The sequence below is a fragment of the Oenanthe melanoleuca genome, chromosome 17, assembly GCF_029582105.1.
Source record: "Oenanthe melanoleuca isolate GR-GAL-2019-014 chromosome 17, OMel1.0, whole genome shotgun sequence".
In the NCBI taxonomy this organism is placed as follows: Eukaryota; Metazoa; Chordata; class Aves; order Passeriformes; family Muscicapidae; genus Oenanthe; species Oenanthe melanoleuca.
This window is the reverse complement of record NC_079350.1, coordinates 5,420,980-5,439,938: the sequence shown is the minus strand read 5'-3', so window position 1 is coordinate 5,439,938 and position 18,959 is coordinate 5,420,980. Positions and strand designations below refer to the sequence as shown.

General features: G+C 41.1%; 1 protein-coding gene across 25 annotated transcripts in view; it reads right to left on the bottom strand.

Annotated features, from left to right (window-relative positions):
* The window catches only part of FNBP1 (formin binding protein 1), a 92,784-nt gene that overhangs the window by 47,627 nt on the left and 26,198 nt on the right, over nt 1-18,959 (bottom strand). For all 25 annotated transcript variants that reach the window (XM_056505192.1, XM_056505195.1, XM_056505196.1 and 22 more), the window contains exons 2-4: nt 15,816-15,931; nt 11,101-11,157; nt 8,385-8,532 (exon numbers count right to left, since the gene is read on the bottom strand). In XM_056505192.1, the coding sequence (XP_056361167.1) occupies nt 8,385-8,532; nt 11,101-11,157; nt 15,816-15,931 (321 nt within the window). The remainder of the gene's footprint in view (nt 1-8,384; nt 8,533-11,100; nt 11,158-15,815; nt 15,932-18,959) is intronic.

Genomic DNA, 18,959 nt, shown 5'->3' with positions numbered 1-18,959 from the left:
TGTTGGGCTCAGATTTCAGCCGTGTTGATCAAAACCCCGGGAGCAGCGAGCGAGGGACCCACAATGCAGAGCCTGTTCCTGCCAACACTGCCACAATTAGGAGCAGCAGGATATTTCTGTAAAACTCCCTTGGTATGCACAAGGGTTTACACAGCCCCAGAGCAGACAACAACAGCTTGTTGGATGATACATCTTATATTTTTTTTCCTGATCTTTTCAGAGGAGTGAGAGAAAAGATGTTGCTAAAAGCATCTAATGAAGGACAACACATTCCAGTGTTTTTGCTGGGGAGTTCCTGGGCAGTTTTAAATGAAAGAATTGCCTGAAACATGTAGATTATCAACATGACAACAGGGCTCTTAGGCTCTGTCTGAACTGATCCTGTGAAACTTTTTGAAAAAGGCTGTAATAAGACAGCCTTGTTCTTATTAAACAAGCAGGAGTTGACTACATGGTTAAATTTAAGACTTGTACATCTATAGTACGTTTGTATTAGAAATAATCATAAAAACAGTCTTAATTTATAAGCATAGCATATGGTTCATTTGACAACATCCTCTTCAAGAATTTTCAAAAGATATCTAAGGCAAGGGTACCCCATTCTGTTTTCTATTTACATATGAGAATATAACAGACTGACAAAAGTTACCTTTGGCTTCTGTAACAAGCACTCCCAGCTCACACTGACAATAAATATAAATACACTACTTCATCCTCCAATTCAAACTCTTATCTCCATTTTTGTTACAAGTGATTTCTAAAATAATGGGTAGTGATTAAAGCACACCAGAGACGGAAATAAGAGAACACTATTTTTTCCTCAATTTTCTCAGCAACATTTGCAAAAAGCCTTGTCAAATGTTTTTCTTTTCCTGGCTGCAAAGACAGGAAACAGTCTCCTCCAAAGAAATCTTTGTTTCCAAAAATAGCAGCATATTCTTGAGGTCTTATCTCTCTCAGTTGTAGTAAGAGGAGCATAAGACAGTTCTGTGAATGCTGACATGAAATTCATCACCATTTTAACACATATTCATCAGCTACTAATTTTGGTGCATAAGCCTGTTCTCCTTTGCAATATCCATAAGAACATTATTCTTAACATGTTCTTCTCCACTTAGTCAAGCCTAGAATGAGTTATACAAATATCTGTTCAAGGTTGAATTTAATTTGATGGAAGTATCTGCTCCTGGGGTGGTGCATTTCAAAAATTTCCATTTAATAAGCACTATAGACCCAAAGCATCCCAGGCTTCAAATTCCAGATCAGCTGCACATGGCAACCTGAAGTAGCTGCCCCTGTTGTTACTGAGCTGTAACAACACAATGATGGATGGGGTTTGGAGCAACCTGGAGCAATGGAAGGTGTCCTTGCCCCGGGCAGGGAGTTGGAATGAGATCATCTTTAAGGTCCCCTCCAAACCAAACCATTCTGTGACTCCCTGGTGATTGGCACAAACCTAAAAGACACTGTGGCAGTAATATTTACGGTAACTTGTCATTTCCATGCTATATATGGCAGATAAAAGTCCTTATACTGGGAACTGGAACTCAGAACTTCTTCTTAGGCACAGAGACAATCCTGCAGCTTCCAGTACAGCTCCATGGCAGCAGAGCTAAGGGATCCTCAGGAGCACTGTGCTGCACTGGCCAGCTCCTGGAGAGGTCCTGCTGAAGCATCTGCCTCCAGGGCAGCAAGGCCAGCAGGCCCTGGAACAGGGAGCACACAGGTGTGACAGGCTCTCTGGAGGTCATGCACCCTCCTCCAACACATCCCTAGGGACTAATCTTGTCTTTAAAAGCTCACCTGTGCCCAAGTGCTCCACAAAAGCAAACCTAAGGCTTTTCAAATGGAGATCCATCATTACTACTAAAAACTATGGTGTGAAAAGTTGTCTGTGCTTTTATATCCTTCAATGAAATCAGAGGAAGGTGCTGCTCTAGCTTCCATCTCTTCTCAATCCCAGCCTTGCCACCAAGCTCTCCTTCCACTGATCCACAGTTAAAAAATGTCATTTGAAATAGTCTGTGACATTCCTGTGCAAGAATTGCACTACAAAAACTAGAAGATGTCCCAGTTAATGCCTCAATATGCAAGGAAACACTTTTAGCTGGTTCCATATACCCTTCATGCACACATTCACCTACACAGATGTATCAAGACCTGCATCAGATATGTAAAATATGAAATGTCAGCTAAAATGCCAGCTGAACATGCCCACATGTGCCACAGGCTCAGATGAACACCATTCTCCACAGTTAACATATGCACTACTCATCTGGTTTTTTTGTTGCTCTTTCTTTTCAGACCGATCTCTGTGGCTGCACAGGCAGACACAAAGGGAAAAATACATCCATGGCCAAAGCTCAACCCCCTCACCCTCAGGCATCTCTCAGGAAATGTTCATAGAAGGCATCTCTCATCTTGTCCCTCTGAAGGGCTCTTGCTGTGCAGAGCAATATTCAGGCTAATTCACAGAAAATGGAACTACATTTGTTAGTAAACAGATTTTGTTTTCCCAATCTAGATTCCTTCATGTGGTAAACAGAAGTCAATTTATTTATTTGGACTATCATTTCATAGTTCAATGTACCCATTCAAAACTGGGAAGAGCAGGATATGAAGTTCAGTGGTCTCAACTTTGAATCATGCTAAATCCAAAGGCCACATTATACCTTTCACTTGGATGGGATATTAGCAATTTTTTCCCACACTAAAATGCTTTGGAAACTTCCATAATAAGCACTTGCTTTTTCCTCTCATGGAACAGCTCTCAACAGCACAATTCCATGATAACACACCAATACTTAACACAACTTCATTGCATTAATGATCCATCATTTGGTGAAAACCAACAAATACTCCATAAGAACACATCAAATTTATAATGATCTTTCCTAAATAATTTTCTGCATTATTAATTTTTTTTTAAGAATTACCATTTAACACTCTACTGGTACAATTTAACTTAATGAAATACAGCTGAAATACCTCACAAGAAAGAGGATGAAAATTTAGAGTAGGACTGTTGTGCAGTGTATTTATCAAGCACAACATAATCCTCCATAAATAATTTTATATTTAGATTAAAACTAAGACCTTCATTCATAGGACAACAAGCTAGAAGTGGGTTAGTCACAAAACAAGAGTTGGGGAAAGCTTGGTTTAAATTGCATCAATCAGAAGTTTGAAGTTTGGCAAAACACTTCCTTTCACTGTCACTCTTTTCCTTTTCCCACCCCTCACTTGGCCACTGGTTTGTCACTTCTGGAAGGCAGCAATGTGTCCCTGCAGCACAAAGCACAGCTGTGCTCCAAACACACACAGACCCTGATGCACATCCAAGATGCAACATGGAAAAATCCATTGTGCTCCTGATGGGCTGTGTGCTGCCATCCTGCCTCACACCAGGAGAAATCCTCTGGAAAACCACAGGACTATTTGAGGAACAGGGCACTATTCAGAATGAGTGAATGTGACAGAATTCCCCCAATTATTTACTTTTCATCAACACCTGAGAGCCTACAAGAAACAGAAAGTCCTCTGACAGGAACCCCTGGATGAATGCACACAAGGAGGGTGCACATGCCCCACCATAAAGAACCAGACCTGTTTTGCCCCCATGGTACCCATAAGGATTCATTCATTCCCTTCTATCCCCACGCAGAATGGAATGTATTGACATCAGGTAAATTCTCTGCCAACCACAGAATCCCAGTGCTGCCCCAGTTCAGTCTGCAGCAAAGCCCTTGGCTTCTACTTGACTTTCATGCTCGATTGTGTGGAGCCAGACCAGCCCCAAGGGGAGGTGGAGGCAGAGGTGAGAGCAGCAGCAGAAATGAGAGGGATAGTTCACGACTCCCAAATACATTTTTAGCAAAGCTGCTCTGAGCAATGGCTACACAGAGCAGCAGCTGCCACAGGAGGCTGAGTTAAGCCTGTTTGTGAGCAGATACCTAAACCAGAACAGCACCAGGAAATAATTCTTGAATTTCTATCCAAATTACAGAATTGAAGAGTTTCCTCAGTCATAGCTGGATTTATAAATCAAGCTATGTCCTTTGAAGTGTTAAGGGAAAAAAAAATGAGCCAACAAACAGAAATTCTCAATGACTGGCTCACTGCATTTCCAGCCTGGAAGTGCTGGTGGAGTAAAGTCAAACACTCCTCTTGCCATGACAGGATCACCACCTTTTCTTTTGTCAAAGATGGACAAGATTAAAACCCAATTTCATAATACTGCAGGTCCTCTAGCTCAAACATGACACCTTTGAGAGCTACCCCAAAGTGAGGCTTTGGTGACCTTGGGGTGACATGGAGCATAACTGCAGAAGCAAGTTCTGCCCCTGAACCACTCAGAGATGACTCCAACCTCGTTTGTGTGACTTGGTGACATCTTCCAACAGCAAAGGGGAATTCAGTCACAGGCATCTAACCTCAATAACCTCAAGAGAAAGATGGATAGGGCATGCCCTTCACACAACACAGAAATGAAATCTGAGCTTTAAAGCCACTAAGAAGGACCCTGAGGATGAGAATTTCTCCTGGGAGAGCATGGACACAGTAAGATCAAGAGAATACAAGAAGTTCAAGTGAGGAACTGCACTATAAAGAGTTTCACTTCACTGGCACCTGGGAAGAACTGAAACAGCACAAGGAGTTCTCCCTCTCACTGTGTGAAAAGCAGGCAGGGTGTGTACCTGACTTCAGTGACTGTGAGGGCAAAACAACTCATTTGGTACAGTGACAACGTTGAGAGTAATCCTATGGAAGAGGAATGTGCAATGAAGTCATTGATTCACCTTTGTTTCTAAAGATATTGGAGCTTCACACAAGAAGTCTTTGCCTGATTTTTTGTAACCACTTCCTGATGGTCAAAAGTCATCATGCAACAAAGCACAGGGTCTGAAAAAATGTAAAGGTAACCCAGAACTCTCCCAAGCTCTGAATCAGACCAGAGGAAAAAGAAGGTATCTGTCTTTTGAACAACAGCACCAAACCACTGACCTTGCACATCATCCCACTTGTCCAACTTGCACACATCTCCTGCCTGGTTTTAATTAGTTGCTTTTCCTTATTTTCACCACTATCAACCATCTTTTATAGAAAAAACATGGCATAGGCAGCCATCAAGTACACCTTTCAGAGAGCCAAACAAACCCAACATATGTACAATTTGCATGCAAATGAATTTTATCCAGCATAAAACCAATGTAAGGCATGATTACAGTATCAGTTCTGCACTGCTTACAGGCCAGGGGCTTGCACTTGTCAAGGAAGTGATTTATTACTCTGTGACCCCAATCATCTGCTGGTGTAATTCCAGTTGAATCAATAGAACTAAATGAGCATGAAAACAAAGCAGAGCAGGCAGACACCAGCCGACACATGTTTAATCATCACCAGTCACACTCACTGCCCATGACTCCAGCAAACACTCTGGTGCATCAAAGGGTTTCCTCTGGAAACAGAAGCTGCATTTAGAGATACTTGAAAAAATTCTTCCCTGTGAGGGTCCTGAGGCTCCAGCAGAGGTTGCCCAGAGAAGCTGGGGCTGCCCCATCCCTGGAAGTGTCCAAGGCCAGGGTGGCCAGGGCTCTATGCAGACTGGTCAAGTTATCCCTGCCCATGCCAGGGGGAGAATGGGATGAACCCCAAGGTCTCTTCCAACCCCATTCTGATTTGCCTGACCACTTGCTGCTGGACTTGAGTTCATCTTTCATACATTTATAGTTATGACACCTCTGTGTATAATTTCCATCTTCCAGGTGAGAAAGCACAACCAAAAGAGCAAAGGTACATATCTACCACAGCCACACTGAAATCACCAGAAATTTTACAGATCTTTGGACACCTGAATGGTGTGATTGGGACACCTGACTCTGACCTGAGTCTTAATTTAAGACTCAGTGGACAAGAATGTGAGTCTCCCAACTCCTACACATGGACCCAGCCCCAGGAGTGGCTCATCCAAATGATTCTTTGGACCTGGAGCACAGCAGCTGATTGCAGAACAAGCAGCGAGAGCTCTGCCAACAAAACTTCTGGAAACACCAAGTGTCCTAGGGTGACTTAGTCATGTTGAAATGTTCCTCCATTGGTCTGTTTAGCCCAGAAATAAGTTTTGTACCTTTAAGGTTGGATTTGAGAGTGAAGAGAGGGGCAGGAGAAGCAGTGGAATGTCTTTTGGGGTTGTTTGCAAAACACAGAGAAAGGAGTTCCATCGCTTCTTCTCCTGGACAGTGTCACCATGGTGGACAGTGGGAGAGACCTCTCCTTTGCATTTAATCAGTTTTTGACTGACTGAAGCAGAGAAGTTCCCTGAAAAGTTTTTTTTTCCCTGGAATTATTTGAACCTGCTCTGGACTGGGGGAGCACCAGGACCTGGCCTGGGCAGTGGCATTTTCCAGCACTGGAGAGACTGAGAATTGCCTGAGCCAAGCTACCACCCACAGGAGAGAGACTTTCTGAATTTGTCATCTCTCAGAGCAGCAAGAGGTTTTGTTGTTTGGTATTGCTCATTTTTTGTGCTGGGAAGTGCTTTCCCTGTTGAATAAACAGTTTTTTTCCACTTCTCTCTGAGGAAATTTCTTCCCAAACTGGATGGGGGAGGGGCCGCTTGGGTTTGCCTCCTGGAGGGTGGGGGGGCCTTTGGAGGTTTTCTCCCAAATTTGCCCTAAACCAGGACGTTCATTAATTGATATCATAAAAGGTTTTGCCTAAGCTGCAGCTCTGTGATATTTACACAGCAACCACCCTCCCCCTCCTGCAGATCTCAGCAGGATCAATGGTTTTACAGGATGAAGTGAGAGGCTGTGTATGAAAAATGCCTGAGAGCAGGAACAGTTTCTTTTTCAACACTGTTTTCTCATAAATAAGAAATCTACAGGAACCAGATAAGGATTCCTAATTCATATAAGCTTCTATTTATGTTGCAAGAACAAAACAAGCATGACTGACAACTGTTTTCTGTTAAAGGCCAATAATTATCAGCAACAGCAGGTAAATACACTCAGTTGCTTTTTGCTGTTCCCATTTCTTATCACCAGGCTGATATTAAACTAATTTTCCTGTCATTCCCCCATTATTTATATTATCCATACTTACTAGAAAAGTTTACAAACAAAACAAGAAACCAATAGTTACTGCTCAAATTCTTTAAAAGAATTTTGCAAGCCTCCTTCCACAGTACTTAAAATGCCTAATAGATATTCCAATCAACTTATATGTCCACATAATTGAAAAAATAGATGAAAACATTAGAGCCACACTAGAAGGCTGCTTTTTTGCTTTTTTTCTCCTTTTTGCACAGATCCATGCTGAATGCAAGGTCACAGAGGGGCTGAGAAAACATTCTCATCATAGCTATATGTAAAACACCCTTCTATGCTGTCCCTGAAAGATTACACAGCACTCTGCAGATTATGGTATGACTATATATTCTTTTCCTCTGTTGACAGAATTATCATTCTAATGCTATACTTAGGAAAAGGTGGTGATTTCCAGGGCTCTGGTCCCACACAGCACCTCAACACATGCTTAGTGTTTAGTGGGACTATTTATAAATGTATAAATTCTGCAGGAATATTTTTACACTTTCCAAAATACACCAACAGTTTGGAAATGAAATATAATGCTCTGATGCTCCCTTTGCACTTTGCTTAGTCATTTTATATCAGTTCTGTGAGTATTTCTAGTGCTTAGAATCCTTCTTCTATGCTCACACATCCAGGAGATAAAAGAGTTCAAGGCTAGGAAGGAAATCACATCTCAACTATCCAATTTTCAGAGCTGGTGATGTGCAAATTAAGCAGCTTTGAATATTCACTGTAGCAGGCACATAGGTCCCTAAAGTAGCAGCTGAAATAGAGCACTAACATCAAGCTATTAATTCTATCAGTCTTGAAGGACAACAGGTTGAAAACCACATTCCCCACCTTCACCAAATAAAACAAACCCCCTATTTCTTATTAGAATAACTTTTTTAGAGAGTCCTGTTGACCAGATCTGGCTGAGAAGCATAAAAACGTGAATCAAAATCCAGATAAATAGAGGAACTGCAGTTGAGAGAATTATTTCAGGCTTTACTGCTGGACTCTTCCCTAAGCAAGCTTTTGGCTACCAGAGCCTTAAGCACAGATGGGTCTCTGACCTTATTTAGCAGGATTCTCCTGCAGGCATTGCTGTCTGATTTTATAACATTTGATTCAAACGGTTCAGCAGCTTGGCCAGGGCACATAACCCACTTCTTTAAAGCTTGGTTCATTAGCACAGCTCATCTTTATTAACTAGAAATAAATCTCCCTTAACATTGAACTCCACTCCCACTAATTAGCTGTCTTAAATAGCAATTCACTGTGAATAATAGATAAAAAAGGATCAATTACCGATTTCCTCTCCTGCTTCAGCTCCTGCACGTAGCGTGTTAACTCTGCAGTGATCAGAGAGGTCATGTTCTCTGAAATCACCTCGTGCTGTCCAGCATAGTCATTCATCTCATTTAAAGTGGCTAGGAAGGCTCTAGTTGATGTGTACCTGCAAAGGACAGAAATGCATTTTGCTTTAGTCCCTTTCTTTTCAGGCAAACACTGCAAAGGGAGGTGGGATCCTCCTCAAGCACTGAGCATTGCTATGAATTAGCACAGATTCACTGGAAGGAATTCCTCCAAAGGAAGCCTGTCCTACAGACTGACAGTTGTCTGATAAATCTATCTCAATTTAGACAGTTTGACACTGGCTCTTAAAATATCACCACTTAAGAGTGCCAGGTTCTTTATCAGAATAGCTCTGGGGCTTCAGTTTTCTAATCTCTATTCACCAAACATTTCTAGTTATACTCTCTTAAGTCCTACAATTCAGTGCACAGAGGCATCAGTATATCCTACCTGTCAAAATCCTGTCTAAGCAAGCAAAATTTTGGCCAGCATAGCCTAGAAAAGAAAGTTTTTCATAGTGTAAATTCAATTTAAATCAGATATAGTTAATAAAGTTTTCAAATAACTATATAGTTTACCAACCAGGTGTTCATTGTCAACACGTATTTTTTAGTGTCTTCCATCACAAGGTTTATTTTTCATATGAAATAATCTCCAATACAGCATTCCATGTATTATTGAAAGGAAGAAACATCTGTGCACACCCATTTCAAAACAGCAGATTATGTCACTGGTATATTCAGCCCAGTGCCAACAGAGCTGCATTTAAATACCCCAGCTGGCTGTGCTGGGCAGCTGGAAACCAGCAGCAAGACACTACTACATACTAGAAAAACTATTGCTGTTATTGTTACTGTTGTTGTTATTATTATTATTCTAAATTGTATAATTTAGAATTGTATCATTCTAAAATAGTAGTGGCCTGCACTGGTAACATCATGTAAAAGTGAAAATTCAAAGCAAAAATGGAAATATTTAGAGGAATCACAATGGAGTGGTACAAGTGGGTACATGCATCAGATGAAAATAAAAATAGGAGAAACTAAAAAAGGGGACTAAAACCATAATTCATTACAAGCAGAAACATTCACAGTCAAGATGTGAAATGTAAGAAATCCCATTTTCAAAAAAGTCCCAAGGAATAAAAGGCACAGAACTAGAGACTGACAATGAGCTTGAAAAAGCTGACTTTTATCCAGGTTGTCTCCAAGCAGCATCTGAGGCACCCAAAGGTCACATGGCAAATCCCCAGACATTGTTTTGAGACATGAAGTAACTGCACCGAGGTGAACACTGTATTTATAAAGGGCAAAGGACACACAGGATCTTCTGTGCCACATCACATAGAATCATTTAACTCAAATATCCTTTTTCAGCAATGAAAAATGTGTCAAAACCCATTGTAGTAAACTCAAAATACCCATTTATGGTAGAGTTATCCAAAGGCAGATTTATTCCTAATCCTGGGTACAGATCAAAACAGCCACTGTGCTAGTAACATAATCTTCCTTGTGTAAATACCAATATCTCAGGAAACAACAGCATAAATAACTGATTCCCAAACAATGCTACTAAAAATAAATTAAAAAGCAAGCAAGAAGGCTGTTATCTCTGTTATACAAGCCACTGGAGTAGCAGTATAGAGCAGCTTGGGGGGCTGACCCAAAAATCTGTATTAATATGATCATCCAATTGGACCCTTATCCAAACCCGTTTGAAATATGACAAATTTCAAGGTCAAGGGTTTGAGGCTGCTGCTGGGCTCTCCAGAGGCTGAGGGTCAGCCCCTGCCATGCCTTCCTCCAGAGCTGCATTACAAAACTGATGTTGAGAAACCCCAGGGTCACAGTGCTCTAAGGGGAAAGGTTCTCACTCTGCTTTAGAGTGTTGGGAATCTCATCTTCTAGAAAGTTCTCCTTAGAGAATATCTTTATTCTCCCCAAGGGCAGGGGTGTCCTGCTCATCACCAGGACCTTGCTGCTCAGAGGAGCTGAGCTCTGCTGCTGCCTGCAAGCACAACATCAATCCCCTGCCATGGGACACAGGTCTGAGCAGCTGAACCAAAAGCAGACAGGTGAGGCTGTGCCACATCCTCCAGCAGCAGCAAGCCCCAGGATCCTGGGAGTACAAACTCATCCTCCACCCTGCTCTGCAGGAGCCACTCTGGTGTTAGAACTTTACCCCTTTGTAAATTACTAATCTGTGCTGTCAGTCTGTTTCAGTAATTTAATACTTACACAGAGTGCTTGAGTTTCATGCTAAAATTAACAACTGCTTCTGCTGAAAGCAGATATGAATTTAGTCGTTCACTTCAAAGAGCCAGGATCAGTCTGGCTTGAAGGTTTTAAGGCACATTAAAAAATAAATGAAATAAAAACCTCAACCCAGGCATCCAGAAACTGCAACATAAGGGAACTGAGTAGTTACAGATCCACTTTCACAAATCCACACCTTTACACTGTAAAAGTTACATTAAACTAAAAGGTCCACAGTTACAAATCCACTCCTTAGTATCAACCACATAAAGCCTGTTTCTGCATCTGTGACATCTAGATTCTTATACTTGACTTTAAAATCTTGGGTCTAAAAGCCAAATCCTAAGTGATGACCCAAATTTTACCATTCCTCCATCAATGTGTGCTCACCCACCAGGGGATCATGAACATACCTGTATTCCTCCTCCTCTTTGGAGTTCTTCTTGGGTTGGTATTTCTTTGAAAGATTCCTAAAATTAAAAATAGAGACAGATAAAAACAAAATTTTAAAATATCCTTTGAAGTTTACTGATGATCTTTAGATGCACACACACTCTGTGAGGCTAGAGTTTTTATCTGCAGTGAGCAGAAATCTTTCCTGAAGCATAATCAGGCTTTGATTGTGCTGTAGTAACACTCTAACAATGGGCTGCACAGTGCTCCAGTCTGTAACTACAACAAAAGAGCAGATTCTGAACACAAGGAGCTGCTGAATTAAGGTCATGAAGTCAATGCACCTGGGTTGTGGTTCTGCTGATGCACAGATCTCCTTCACCTGCTCTAGAGGAAAGGCTGTTTTAGAGTAGGAGTCATCCCAGCAAAGGGAGATCTGAAGCAGCAGATGACACTCTTGGCCAGGCAGGTTTCCCTGCCTTTAGCAGGATGATTAAAGGCAAAAAAAAATACTTTCACAAAGCTGTGGGAAGCTGCACTGAGATAGCAAAAGGGGGATCATTTTGTGATTATCAACTAATGCTGGGGGAAGTGTGACATTTGATTATCCTAATTAGCACAGATGATTGCATCTCATTATCCCCCAGCCAACTACTGATTTAATTTTAAAACACCAATATGCTCTTGGCATGATTGTATCTTAAATAAGAAACCTGAACCTTGCTGTGAGCACATCTGACATTAATTGTATGGTTGTCATTGTCCCACCAGCCTCTCATCAGCAGCAAATCCAGGGATTTGTGAAGTTGTGCTGCCCACCTGCCCCTCACCACGATGCACCTTGCACTGCAGCACAGCACACCCCTCAGCCAGGGCACACCCCAGAGCTGGCCAATCTCACTGAGCAGTTTAAAGGCTTTTCTGTGCTCCTCTGTCCTAAACTGGGCCCTGTTACTCTGTTCCCTCTGGCAGCCTCTCACCCTATTGTGAAAGGGAAGCCATTTGATTTAGTTTTACAAGGTTATTTCAGTGATGAAGAACAGCACACAAGGAGCATTGATGGAATCATTGTCCAAAGGAGGACTGAGTTTTATCAACTTATCCATGCCAAACTCTTTGGAAAAGTCCCAGAACACATCAAGTTGTAAAGAAACTGCTTTTTCAGAGGTGTAACCCATTCCCTGCTGATGCTGGTTTTACTGCTGGCTTGGAGACAGCAGAGCCTCCCATCTCACATTTCTTATTCCTTTTGTTCTCCTTGAGGAATTAAGGAGCATCTGCCCCAACAGAGGAGTAGCCAGAACGCTGGCAGATTTGCACAGACAAACATGTGTTCCTCAAAATTTAAGTATCTTGACTGGAAGGGATCCAAATGAGTATTTCCCTCTCAGTCTGTGCCTTCTCTCCAAGAATATACTCTGAAAAAATTAACTTATCTAGTTATGTAGCTTCTACCAAACACCAGAATGGGAAGGGTTCTGCAAACTGTTCTGCATGATGAAAATAAATCTTACAGCATCCATTATATGCCATGGAAATGCTACCTTCCTTCCACCTTGAAGGGGAAAGGAAATCCACAAGAAAACAAGCACAGAAGGCTACAGTAATAAGGCATTTTCACACAGTCAAAACTCTAACTCTCAGCACTGACACACTGCCCAATTAATTCTGACACACACAGCAACTGGCTTCCTGTGAATCTTTGAAGGTGCAGAAATGCTAAAAAGCTGAGGCAAAAAAAAAAAAAAAAAAATCCACAGCCTGCTTTCACAGACAAAAACCACTTACCAAGGATTAGCATCTGGGTTAAACATTTCATTATCTTCTATGCAATTTACACAACAAACAAATTGAGCCTATGTATTTAAGTTCTCTATTTTTTTTCCTCGTGTAAAATCAGATGCAGGGGTTTAAGCAGGTACACACACAAACCCCCAGAGGAGACAGTGAATCCAGAGGTGGTGCTGGAGTTCAGCCTGTCCTGGTGCAGTGTCACCACCAGCACTGCCCAGGCTCAAGCTCAAGAAGCAGAGACAGTGACACCTTCAGTGCTGGCAGTGATTAGAGAGGGAGCTAACCCATAATAAAAGCCAGCAGTGAAACACCAGCTCTGGAGAGATTTTTTGCTATCCTGAGCACTCATCTCCATGAGTGTTTCTATTTGCCTTTCACTCTGCATCATTTTTTCTGCCTTTCCAGCTTGTTTCTCTGCTTCTGTATTTCAACTTGGGTGACAAATGTGAGAGAGAGATGTCAGACATCAGGGGTTCTGATTCTCAGATTATCCTGACACCTGAAGCTTTTTTCCTAACACATTTCCCTCGAGGCTATCTATCCATCATCACATTAGGGAAGGGTTTTGACACCCTTTGTGATGCTCTGAGTGCATGTGCTGCAAGGGAATGACAAGGACACATCACCTCAGCACTGGGAGCACAGCATCCAGCACATCAGTGTCCCATGGAAGGTAAAATACTTAAAATAAGCATTCTACCACAGTTTTTACATCCCTTCCCTCCCAGCCTAGCTTAATGATTCAATAAATATAATGCAAAACAAGAAAATAACCATGTCAGTTCCAAAGTGGTTTCCCAAACCAGGCTAATTGTAAATGGTATGCAAGTCTAACCTAAAATATTAAACATACATTTGCAGAATTATAAATATGAGGAAGAAAAGAAATGTTTTTAAATAGAAGAAAATTAAACTTCAATTGATGACCAGCCTGAGATGTAGACAGAAAGGAGAAATAGCTAGTTAGGGAACCCAGAAAATACAAGTTTCACAATGGGAAATAAATTTCAGCAGCTTTACTTACACTACAAAAAAAAATTGGGTTACATACTCCTGTCCTCCAGGAGTACCTGGAGTTAACCTGTCTCCTTTTAATAGAATTTTCTGCATGTTATGACATGCAGTGATGTGATGCAGCCCTTTTACACCAAATGGATGTAGTACAAAAAAGGTTTGCACCAGGCTTAAGGACACTTATTAAATAAAAGCAGATGCATGATTTATTTTTCATTTTTAAAGGTCCTGCACTGTTTTCCCTCAACACTTGACAAGTCTACATTTTTGGTTTTTTCCTTTATACTCCTAACTTCTTAGATGTCTGCAAGCAACCCTGAGTTTAAGAGCTCTTTGGGGACAGATGTATTTGTCCTCAAATCATAAAAATACAGAGAGGCAAGAAACAAATTGACCATGCTTGTTTGGAAAGAATAGGAAATAAAGCTCAGGAATTCACAGTTTCTACATGGTCACAGGTAAAACAGTCTTTCACTTTCCTTTCCATGTTGTTTGTGTGTTTATTTTAATAATTCAGCTCTTTACACCTGGAATTTGTCATCCTGAATACTCCAGTGAGTCTAGTGCAGGATTGCTGCTAACACAGGCCAGCTCACCCAGATACTGTGCTGGGCTTTCCCAGTCTTAGTCACATTCTCTTTGTTCCAGCTCATTTTGTCTCTGTAATTCAATCTCTGCTCCTCTCCATAGGATGTGAGCAATTTGTTCCTGCAGGAGTCATTTTCTATTTCCTGCTTGTCTGAAGCAGAAACCCTGGGGAACCCTCCTGGCATTCCCCTGGGAGGGCACACAACCATCAGGGCAGGGCTTTATCTGCAACCAGCTCCTCATAAATCACAGGCCATTGTGCATCCCAAACCCACTCCAACACAAGCAAATTCTGGGTGATTTTTTTTTTTTTTTAATAGGCACTGTGTTAAATACACAGATCAACTGATACCTCAGATCCCTTCTCTTTAAAACCCAAGAAGATGGAAAGAGTTCAAGATTTATTAGCACCATGCAAATAAAAGGTAAGTTAATGGAGGGGTCAGGAATAATTATTCCTGCTCTCTCCCCACCCAGTTAACTCCAGCACTTCCAGTTCATCACTGGTCACTAGTGGCTGCCAGCAATGTTGTCCCACAGGCAGCAGCAGGACCCCTGTGTGCTTTACTCCCTTCTAACCCTGATCACTTCTCATTTTTTTTACCTTATTGGCAAAAACAAGGTGATATCTACTCCTGAGGGAGTGTTAGCACCTGTTCCCCAGAACCTGACCTAAAGAAAGATTTTTTCTGTGTCTGGTTCACACATACTCATCTCTGTCTACAATCAAACCAGACATGGACATGTAGAAAGTACCCAGCAGGAATTATTTGAGATTAATTCACAAAGATCTCTGCTCTGATCAGGAGGCACCTCAAAAGATTATAAAACTGTAATTCAAATCTCAGGCTCTAACCTTCTTCACTACATAGGAAAAATTACCAAGGGCTGGGCTGACTTTCTGACCTGCAGTTCTTCCCCATTCATGTTCAAAAGGGGCCTGTCTTAGTAAAAGAAAACCTAAACTTCTCCTAACAAATGATCATTATTCTGGTAAATTCTTAAACCCTTCAGCATTTCTGCACAGCAGCCCCAATTGCATGGAAAACATTACAGTGCTGTCCTCAAAGCCTGAGCCATTAATCATGCACAGCCCATGAGTAAGCCCCAGTCTGCTGCTGAGCCACCCCAACAATCTCTTTTTACAAAATATATGTTTACTAGCAGATATAATACAACAGGATCTTAAATTCAATTTTACTTTTCAACTTCTAAATTAAAGCTATTTTCTAAAAGCCATTATTATAAACAAAATCACCACTGGCACAACAAACTTAAAGTTGATTACAGGCTCTGAAGAGATGCAACTCAAAGTCCAAAATTCTACATATTGACTTACCTAAGCTGCTTTGCATAGCTGAGTTCAATCTCTGTCCTCTCTTTTACAAACTTGATGTACTTTTCCAGAACATCAATACCCCACTGCGTGTGTTTTTCTAAGTTGTCAAACTGGTCCTGCAATGAATAAAAAAATCAAAAGTTTAGTCTCATTGAACACAGAAACAACTAAAATTAATTTACAAAGGGAGTATTGCCATACAGAAAGTGTTGTTAATATTTTCCATTACCAGTTAGATACTTGCATAGTGAGACAGGTTTTTAATCAACAGAAATCTGTATTTTAACATGAGCCCAATTCAGTAACATTCTTCATTACTCATTTCTGAATCAGTTTCATTCCAGAAATACTGGTAATTCTACTGAATACCATCTTCTAGTATAAAAACATGCTTCAATTAGGATAAGAAATAGCTTCTCTTGACAGGATTTTGTTTTACTCTGAAGAACTAATAGAAGTTCCATGAATTTGGGATCTACTCCTAATTAATAATACTGATTTTCACATAAAAATTGTAGATTTAAACTCCAGCTTCATCAGCGCAATGAATTTAAAATGTTATTCAGAACAGTCAATCTTTTTACAGAGCAGACTTCAATTCCTCTGTAGCCTGTTCTGTTCTAAACTAGATGACAGGATGCCCCTAAAAATGACAAACTTCGTTTTCTGGAAATTTTTTTGTCCACCTCCATTTATATACAGATACAACTTTGTTCTTCAAATATTGTTGCCCTCAAAAAACAGTCACACATGTTTTCAATAAAATCAAGAACATTCCACAAGTCAGTTTGGGATTTGCAAATGCCAAAAGAAATTAAGCAACTCTAAACTCAAATTAATTATCCAAGCCATTTTATTATTATCTGCAGATTTCAATTATAATCACCTTATTTTTCAAAATTTGGTTACTTCAACAGTACTCAAATTCCACAACCCATTCCACACAGCTTTGCAGAAGTTACTGTTTCTCTAATGCTTGAAATATAGTTTTTAAACTGTAATACAGTGAATACTTATTCTGACAGACATACAGTGTAAAAAAACAAGGGCTTTAATATCAGCCTAACTTATTTGGCATCAGGTTTAAAAGGAAAATAGAGAGTAAATTTGTACAACCTGCAAATTAGATTGACCATGTTTTCAAAAAAACTATAAATAGCACTAGATTTGGGTAGGTTGCTGAGCTGCTATTACCAAAGGTTGACACAAGTGATGCTTCTCTGCAAAAGACTGGCCCTGTGACTCAGTTTGCAGAGCTTTCACTGAGTTACAAAAGCCAGACAAGCCCACTCCCTTTAGACACAGAGCAGGAAAAATAACTGGAAGCTACAACAAAGCCTGGTTTGTGAATATGTTGCTTTTATCAAATACCACTCTCTGCTCTGCAGCATATCTGGCTGTGACAGTGAGTTACAGTGGTGGCAGGAGAGACTCTGCCAGCAGTGAATACAGTCATGTACACAGTAGCTAATAAAGAAAATAAACCTGCTAATAAAACTGCTTAACTTTAATTTGAAGGAGAGAAATAGGAACCGTGTTTAGAAGACAAAATTTACAAAACAGCACCAAGAAGAAAGTTAAACCAGCAGGCAAGAGACATGGAATAGGACACAGGGTTTGTGCATTGTGTGTTTGCTCTGCTTTAGCATCAGGGACTATTTCAAACCAAGTCAGCCAAACCAGACTAGGTTTCAACTTCAGTTATGTCACTTTTAGTCAATTAAGGAGGCACTGGGGGCAGAACGGCAAAAAGCTAATAGTATGAAGTTACAAAAATAGTTACAAAGAACTTTTAAGTGCTCCAGGACTAAGTGCTCCAGAAACTAGGAGAAAGTGTTTAAGGGCAACTGAAGTAAAGAAATTCAAACTACACAGAATAAAAGCCTTACTTCCCACAATATAAATCACCCTTGAACCAGGGTAGCATCAGTCACTCAGAAAGAGGATGTGTGTGTTCTGCAGAAAAGGAGTACACAGAGTAAAAATGTACATGTTTGCCTATATACAAATCTCAACTTTGGACAGTTTCACAGCTGGGGAGAAGGCAAAATCAGGGGTAATAATGATCCTCCTCCTGCCAGAGGGCCCAGCTCAGCCTGGAGTCTGATGCCAGCACAGAGAAGCACCTTCTGCTCTGCTTCAAATATCCCTCTCCATCTCTGGGATTCTGCTGGAGTCAGGAGTCATGCAAACATGGCCTTTTTAAGGTTTCTGATAAAGAGGTCTTGTAGTTCTCCCACACCCTACTCTTCCACAATTTACATTATTTAACATAAGCACATGCATATAAGAGAAATACCCCATGGGGAAGTCCATTAGTCACAAGTTTACTTGGATTCACACACTCCTGATTTAGAGAAGGGAAATCTCAGGCAGGGAAATTCACTCTGTAATCCCTGTAAGCAAATGTAACCACCTTTATCAGATAGATCATATTCGTACCAAGAAACTGGCTTATTATCCTATTGCGACCCCATCCAAAGAGGAAAGGTCAAGGTTTCCCAGAGGAAGGAATGCCTTTCAAGGAGATCCTGCCCTTCAAGGTAATCCAGATTTCAAGATAGAGCAGGCTCACCCTGAAAAGGCAACCCTGGTGGTGGCTTCTCCAAACTTCCCACCATCATCCCCCCACCCTGAATCAATTCTCAGAGCATCATTTGGATCAGAGTTTGAATAAAAACCCAGAAACAGCTGCAGGTAGCTGTCTCAGTGTGGGCTGGCAGCCCACAAAGGGACCTGCTAGACTGTTTTTCTGTTTCTAAGGCCTCACTAGGCCAAGTTTGGTGAAATAAAACTCCTTGCAGAGCAGTGTAAGAGGAGCACACGGTGGTGCAGCTGTCAGACAGATCAGCCAGGAGAAGATGCTGAATTTCTATTTATAACGTGAGATGAGGCACTTGCCCCGTGCCAAGCTCTAGGCAGAACCACCTCAGAAGTACAAGCACTGACCTCCACTATGGAGAAGTTAAAGGGAAGTTTAACTCTGCAGATTTGCCAAAGAGAAGAGTTTCTGTTCTTTTCTGGGCATGGAACAGGGCTGGCCCAAGTGCCATTTCACTGAGCAGCCAACGCCCCACAGCAGTGTGTTATACTGGGGTCACACATTCCATTGTCCCTTCCCTTTGCTGAGTGCCTCCAGCATGA